The 8,165-nt window shown below is 36.3% G+C and overlaps 1 protein-coding gene and 1 pseudogene across 1 annotated transcript; both read right to left on the bottom strand.

Annotated features, from left to right (window-relative positions):
- Nucleotides 1–4,237: 4,237 nt before the first annotated feature.
- On the bottom strand, nt 4,238–5,092 carry LOC17883111 (annotated as a pseudogene).
- Nucleotides 5,093–6,398: 1,306 nt separating this feature from the next.
- Nucleotides 6,399–7,514, bottom strand: LOC17882095 (putative F-box protein At3g23950). The gene has a single exon (XM_006289192.1). It carries the CDS (start codon nt 7,512–7,514, stop codon nt 6,399–6,401), a length of 1,116 nt encoding a protein of 371 aa, XP_006289254.1.
- Nucleotides 7,515–8,165: the final 651 nt, after the last annotated feature.

Raw genomic sequence — 8,165 nt, 5'->3', positions numbered from 1 at the left:
AACAATTGTTACCAGACCGCTGTCCCTCAAGTTGAACACGTCCTAGACGATCCACAGCCTTGCAGTTGGCCTTGGTAAATGTTACATCCAGACCCTCATCACACAATTGACTGATGCTAATCAGATTGGCCTTCAGTCCATCCAGAAACACATTATGTAAGCTTGGTTGAGATTCACCAACTGTGGTACCTTTTCCTCTGAATTTTCCTTTTGCACCATCTCCAAAAGAAACTCTGCCTGCTGAAACCTGTTCAAACTCTGACAGATTGTCTTGAGCTCCAGTCATGTGTCTTGAACATCCACTGTCAAAATACCACTTCTCCTGAGTTGACTCATGTTCATCAGCAGTGTAAGCAACATTGCAGTACAGATATTCCTTTCTAATGTAAACTCTGTTCGTATTCTTAGAATCCCTGTGATACCGCTGATGCTGCATCATTGCAGACACACGATTCAAAAATCCATAGCATTGTGCCTTGTAGTGATTCAGATTACCACAATACCAACAACCTGTTCTTCTGCTACGGTGAAGACGAAACACAGAACCGTAAGCTGACTGAACCTGTTCAAGAGGAGCCAATCTAGATTTACGACCGTGAGCTGATTGTTCTTGATTAGATGAGGACACAACACGTCTCTGATTCTTCTGAGAAACAGACTTCCTTTGAGTAGCTTCTGCTGACTGCGGAGCTGCCTTAACAAACTTAGTTGTATCATTGAAGTTTCCACCTTGATACCCTAAACCCCACTTGACATTAACCGTTCGTCCCACAGTTAGGAGTTTGTCCAGATCTTTAGTCACTTTGCTCAGCATCTTGATGTTTCTGAGTTGATCCGCCAACTGCCTCTCAAGACCCTTCGACTTGACTTTCTCAGCTTCAAGATCCTTGGATATCATAGAAACTTACAATTGAAGTTCATTTCTTTAAGTGGTTAGATCAGCGATCTCCTTTGTCTTGTTCATCAGACTCCTGATCAAAAGAGCAACTTGTTCTTCAGTTGGAAGATTTTCTTCATCATCCTCTGATTCATCACCAACGACCTGATTAACATCCTCCTGAGCTGTCACACCAACACTCTCATCGTCTTCCTCAATGATACCCAAAAATGCCACAAAATTGTTTAGCACTTCTCCTTTTCTTTCATCTTCATCAGTATCACTCTCACTCCAAGTCACATACGATTTCTCTTTCGAGTCTCTTCCTAGGCATTCAGCCTTGGTGTGACCATAGACCTTACACTCATAACATTTCAGTGCATTTTTCTTCTTCATATTCGGACATTCAGCCTTGAAGTGTCCATAGCCTTCACACTTAATACACTGTTTATCAGACTTATCACTCCTCTTGAATTCTTTCTGCTGCCATGATCTGTTGTTGACTGCAGACCCACGTTGCTGACTTCGTTCCATTTTCTTGAAGTACTTTCTCACAAGCATACCAACTTTATCATCATCTGCAGATTCCTGAGTTTCAACAGTATTCAGTTCGAAAGTTTTTCCACTCGCCTGCTCCTTTTTCTTAACTTGTAGCTCATATGCGTGCATCATCCCAACTACTTGATCGAATTTCAACTCATCAGAATTCAACGAGACATCAATTGCAGACCTATGTGGCTGAAACTTCTCTAGCAAACTTCTGAGAAATTTTTTAACCAACTTCTTATGTTTATAACGTTTTCCCAACACTGTAGCCTCTTGAGAGATGTTACTCAGCTTGCTGCTGAATTCCTCAATAGTCTCACTATCTCCCATAGTCAAGTTCTCGAAGTCAGATGCTAAGATGTCAAGTATGGTTCTCTTCACATTGCTGGTTCCTTCGAAGGTGACCTGAAGGATATCCCATGCCTCTTTTGCAGATTCACATCCCTGAACTCTGGTGAACTGATTCACAGGCAGCGATTTGAAGATTAAGGACAGAGCTGTTGCGTTGTGTTTTGCTGCAAGTTTCTCCTCTGCAGTCCAATCCTTCTTGGGTTTCGAAACAGCATCTCCAGCCTCGTTTGTTTTCACAGGGGCTGTCCATCCATCTTCAACAGCTATCCAGGCATCAAGATCAGCACTCTGAATGTCTTGTCTCAGCTGCACCTTCCAGAACCCGTAATGTTCTGGATCCAACTTAAACGGCTTAGTTATAGCAACGTAGTGCTGTGATTTCTCCATACCCTCTGTTGCAGGATCTCACCTGTTGAAAAGATAGCAGATCTTTTATCAGGCGTCTGCTCTGATACCAAATGAAAACGTATGGAGAGACACACAGACAGTTACGCTTGGAACGCGCCAAGCAAACGCTTTTTCCTTCGATCTTTATTAACAAAATTTATCTTTTCCTAGGATACAATTTTGTCTCGGCTCTTACTCAATCTATTCCTCCCAATAGAATTGAACCCGACTAAAGAACGAGCACTAAACCTTTCTCTCCTACACCCGTGTAGTCCCAAGAGAAAACTAACACTCACCTTCTCAGCTTTTTGTTTTTCTAGCTTCGAAGTTTACAATCACGTACAAAGAGTCTAAAGTGTTCAAAGTGGCTCGTGGCCAAACACTTGACTATTTATACTCACTACTCGAAACCCTAACCCTAGGATCTTCGAGGATCTCACGGAAACGGAATATGCTTGCTTGTCAAGCTTATCCTTTCCTTATTTTATGTGAAGAATATTCACCATATCTTCACACGCAATTCGTCTCTATCTTTGCTGCCAAGCAAGAAATCTTCCTTAGCACGTCACTCCATCCACTTAAGCTTTGCCACGTCATCTCACGACTCCATGTCAGCAACTTCAAGTGTCTGATGTGATCACAGGCGTCTGATGTGGTCTCAGGCGTCTGAACAGATGCAGCTTCCTGATCTCCACAGCAAGCTGTTCTGGAACTGCATCTTCATATGGATGCCAAAAGCTTCCAGAGAGATGCAATCAACTGGCTCCCTCACGAAGTCACGATGTTCTTGGAAAAATCTTGTCATATCTTACGACAAAACATGCCGTTTCAACATCTCTTCTCTCCAAAAAGTAGAGGTATATCTTCGACTTGTGGATCATATCGAATTTGATGATTCTTTCTCCCTGCAAGTTCAAGAACCAAGGTACATATGTTTCAAGACACCTTCAAGCACTTTCTGCGCGCCCAAGTGCTTTACCAACCTATTTATGTGTTCACGGAAGGATTCAAGAATATTTTTGATCGAACATTAGCTTTGCAATGTGATTATCCTATCAAGAAACTCACTCTAAGATGTCACGTTAGCAAGGACAATGACTTCCCAGAGTCTTGTGTGGTCTGCTGGATATTTAATGTCGTGGAACAAGGTGTTTTGGAACTAGACTTAAGGATAACAGTTGGTGGTGAACATTTTCTGCTCTATCGATAAGATGTTGACATATGTCATTTCTAAAACTATTAAAATATTTTGCAAAACAAAATTGAAAAAGTTGTAAACCTATTACAAAAATAAATATATACATAATTTTTTTTTTCCTATACTAAAAAAATTAAACATAATCTTTCTCAGTTATAGTAGAATCCAAAACTATGTATATGTGAATGAATGAATATGTGAGTTGTCTCCGTCACATTTTGTTCAAAACCAACCTTTTCCCCTCTTCTTTCCTTTCTTATCTAAATATTAGTACTTAACTTTTTGGATTCTATTACATTTGTCTTTTCAGTATAGCACATACTTCCCAATTTAAATTGTAATACCACTTTTATTTTTTCGATGAAAAATTAACATCAAAGAATTTATTTTTGATCTCTTAGGTGTTAATTAGATGAATGCAATTTATATATGTTACACGTTTTTTTGTTTTTAAAGGAAGGTTCTTGTAAAAAGATATAGTAGAATCCAAAACTATTTCTCTTATGGAATAAGAAGCAGAAGGTTTGGTGTTATATACTGAGGAATGTTTCGTAAAGCTTTAACATATGATTAGTGGCTCACATACATACATGACACATCCTTAATTTGGATACAAGTTCACTTTGGAAGTTATCCTTGTTCTTTTTTGGTTTTATTTTTTTTTATCTTTCTCAGCTATCGCAATAATAATGTATGCATTCATGTAGTGTAAATATAGATGTGTAGCGCTTGGGACGAGACCATATAACATGCTTTGGTCTCGAGCCTTAAGGGATGTATAGGCTTCGGTCCAGAACTTCTTTAATTATTTAAAAAAATAAAATAAAAGGTAAATATAGATGTGGAGGTCTTTTTTTTTTTAACTCGACTGTAATGTTTTAATCGGTTAAATAATCTATTGTAACCATTTTGGGTTTATCAAAGCTCATTAGAGCCTTGTCGTCATTCAAAGACAAAGAAGTTGAAAAAGTAGAAACTAAAGAACGATTTGGTGAACATGAGGATTGTTCTGCTAATCCTTTCTTTCTGCCTCTTGTTACAGGTAGCCATTCCAGAGAGGTGGGCTTGGATGTTGATGGGCTTCTGTTGGGCTTCGGTGTGGTCCAAGTCAATAATCTCAAATCGTTACAATCTAAATCCTCTTCGAATCTTTTGTGAACTTTTTGAAGAAATTTCAAAACATTAGCCAATGATCCTTTGCTTCTGCTCTCGTCTTTCTTTGCTTCTGCGTATCATTCAGACTTACTACAACGGTCTCTGAAATATTTGTATCTAGTGATCCACAACAAGTTTCTCTTGTCATAAGGCCAAACATCAACCGTATCATCCACAATCAGAACTCTACTCTTATCAGCCTTAACAAGATCAAGTGTCTTGTGGTTAGGACATGCTTCTTTCGTTACGACTCGGTCTCCAAAGTATACTTTATCCGGATCAATCAACTTCAACACCGTCTTAGCGTAACTGGAATTTCCCATTGTGTAAATGTGCATGGTGAAAAGCTTGTTGGCTTCTAATAGAAACTCATGAAGAAAAGGTCGTAGCTTTATCATAAATTCATTGCCTCTCCATAAATCTAGCCTTGAGTCAGCTTCTTCGAGTAGATACTTCTCCTTTATAGAAAGGTCAGAAACAAGCTTCGAGTGGATAAGCGTGTGGTCCAAGTCAAGGACTAGGTGAAGCATCTTCTTATTCTTATCGTTGTTGGGACATGCAAAGCTTGAGACAGACATTGTCAAAGAAGAAGCCTATGAACTGTAGCAAAATAATTTTAGGAAAACCCTAGAGAGGATACAACGAGTGGCTTAATCTTTGTATATATAGAAAAAGAGGATATGGAAATAACCAAAAAAAACGGAAACTGAAGTTAGTGAAAAATAGAAATATCAACATAATGTACAATAGATATATCAAAATAGAAAAATAGAAATTTCAGAAATAGAAAAATAGAAGTCACACTTGTGTTTGAGCATTCTCTGTGTGTTAATGTTAGTGTTGATTGATCAAGAAAAGTTTAGCTATCATCCTTTATCCATTTAAGTCATTGGAATCTATATTAACATATTTGAAATACCTTTTGTGTTCTACCCTTTTATTTTGTGATATTTTCATAATTAACCCCTTGTCGTTTGATTAAATAGAAAAAGTTTAAGATAAATTTTATAATTAAATCATAATAAAATTGCAAAATTAGAAATCAATATTTATTACATTTAATAAATTTCTTAAAATCTCTCCCTAATAAATCAAATATTTCTCCAACATCTTTATATGATCTTATTTGTTTTTAAATTTATATTATTACATAAATGTATGTATAATAATTAATAAAAATATAACTTTTTTTTTGCATATGTTGCAATTTAAATTTTTAGAAACGGATGTATATTACTCAAACAATACAAAATAGATGTACTAAAGTATTGTTGATAATTGTGTATCACGGGTCATGTAATGGAACGTGTTATAATTTACATAATTATGATTATACATATTTTTACGGGTGGTCTACTATAGTATAACTCACAAAATATTTTAATATGAAATTATACTATGTAAACAAATATTATGTGAATATCATTTTATTATTTTAAATATTATAATTATTTAATTAATATAAAGAATAATTATCATATAATATTCTACATGTTAAATCGTAGAATTAACAATAAAAATATAACTGTACACTCTTATATACCAAAAAAAATTAATAAAAAGAATACATTTTAGGAATGTCGTCTCGCGGTGTACCGCGGGTTAAAATCTACTTGATTTTCTATAATCTCAGTCCAGACACAGAACTTTACGAAACTGATGTTAACTAATACATCTCATTAAGAGTTAAGACGCCAAACCCATCAAATGTTTCAAGACTGAGACACTAAACAAGTGGATAAAGTCATAAAAAATACCTAATAAACATGGTCTCCGTCGATGCATACGAACTTGTGTATCATATAAAGTAAAAACTCAAAAAAACTGAGAAGAAGAAAATGACAAAAAAGAAAGCTAAGAAACATGCATGATCAAGATTCAAGATCAAGAACGCCGAGGGAGCGGATTTAGCCAGCGTGGGAGCACGCACGTTGAAAAGTAGAGATCATGAGTACCACGGTAAACACCATTGACATAAATTGAGTAGATAGAGTCCATATACTCCTTGCAACCACTACATGTCATGATGCAACCATCTAAAGAGTACTTGTTGTCCACCTCATCTTCCAATGATGACTCCTCTCTGTGAAGAGTAAACTTGTATGTCAACAAGTTTAACGTCACTATAGCGTTAATGTTCCTACTCCAAAGGTATATGATCTCATAGTTCAAAGGATGCATCACTACAGGGAAATAATCAACACCGAACTCGAAATCCGGGTTAACTTCCCACGAGAGTTCCCATGCATTAGGATGATCATCCGTAGAGATTAGCCTCCAAACCTTGATTGTAGGGAATCCATTATACGAGCTAGAAACGTTGCAATACACAACAAATCCTTCAGACGTTGAGATTGTTCTCTTGAAACTCCGACTTTGTAGATGTTCTTGAATATCAGGAAAAGGTATTGTATGACACACATCACCTCCATTGTAGAAATCATAGGATAAAACATGACTTGCATCTATGTTGTTACCATAAGAGGAAAGCCAATGGAGAATCCCGTTCAAAGAAACCGAATACTTTAGTCGGAACCAAATCAAGACACGAAGAGAATGCACATCTTTGGTTTCCCATACTCCTGTTTCAGAAGAATATACCAAAAAAGTGAGTCTAGTAGATACAATACATGAGGCCAACATCCACACTACCTTGTAACCCACGACAATACCCTTTTCCATCTTTGTTACCAATCCAGTGTCACTGAATAACTTGTTCTCTTGTAACCTCACGACATCGAAAACCGTGAGATGTGGAGGAAGAGGGATTTGAACCCATTGTTGCAACAAAGGGTTTCCTACATGATACATTGGTGAACCTTCTAGGGTTTCGCTATAAAGCAATACAATCCCATCCGTGCAGCTCAAGACACAAGTTTTCCTCACTGGTGTGTCGGTTTTGTGATGCATGTAAGAGCCTAGGGACTGAGTAAGTCCCCATCTCTTACATCCATGGTGTCCTACAATCTCTAACCCCAGTGTTTGGTTCCTTCTGTTCATGATTGACCATGAGACAGAGGAGGAGGAGGACGAATTGAGTGACTCATACACTTCTCGAAAATACTCAGTATTGATTATCGATTTCCATTCTTTGGACACTGATATGAATCTTGCAATGCTTCTCAATGATATACGAGCCAAAATGTTTACCAACACTTCCTCTACAATCACCAATTTTATTTTTTTTCTCCATTCCAGATCAGTTTTAGGGTTTTCTCGCAAAGTTTTTGCATAAGGTCGTTGAAAAGATAAGATTGATCATTTATATAGTTCTCTCCATCATACCATGTAAGTATGTAACTTATTCAAAATAACAATAATTATAGAATAGAAAAATGATATTTTCGGATTATATTTATAATTATTTCACTAAATGATCAAAAAATAAATAATTCATATTCATATCAGTCGTAAATTTCTAAACTAAATTTACTTTTTTTATTACTTACTAGGTACTACTAACCCACGGTAAACTGTGGGCTGAACTCTTTATTTGATATAAAATTGTAATATTCTATTTTGTTATTATTTAATTGAATATTTTTGTATCTCATAAATATATTTGTATATCCAAAAACATTATATATTTGTTTGGTTATTTTGAGATTTTATTTATAGTTTATAGATTATCTTTCGATATTTTACCAAAAA

The sequence above is a fragment of the Capsella rubella genome, unplaced genomic scaffold (genome assembly GCF_000375325.1).
Source record: "Capsella rubella cultivar Monte Gargano unplaced genomic scaffold, Caprub1_0 scaffold_6, whole genome shotgun sequence".
Classification (NCBI taxonomy): Eukaryota; Viridiplantae; Streptophyta; class Magnoliopsida; order Brassicales; family Brassicaceae; genus Capsella; species Capsella rubella.
The sequence above is the reverse complement of the archived record's forward strand: the minus strand, read 5'-3'. Positions and strand labels throughout refer to the sequence as shown.

Bases quoted from the DNA above. Each gene is read 5' to 3' on its own strand.
- LOC17882095 (XM_006289192.1), bottom strand. From the start codon at position 7,514: ATGAACAGAAGGAACCAAACACTGGGGTTAGAGATTGTAGGACACCAT.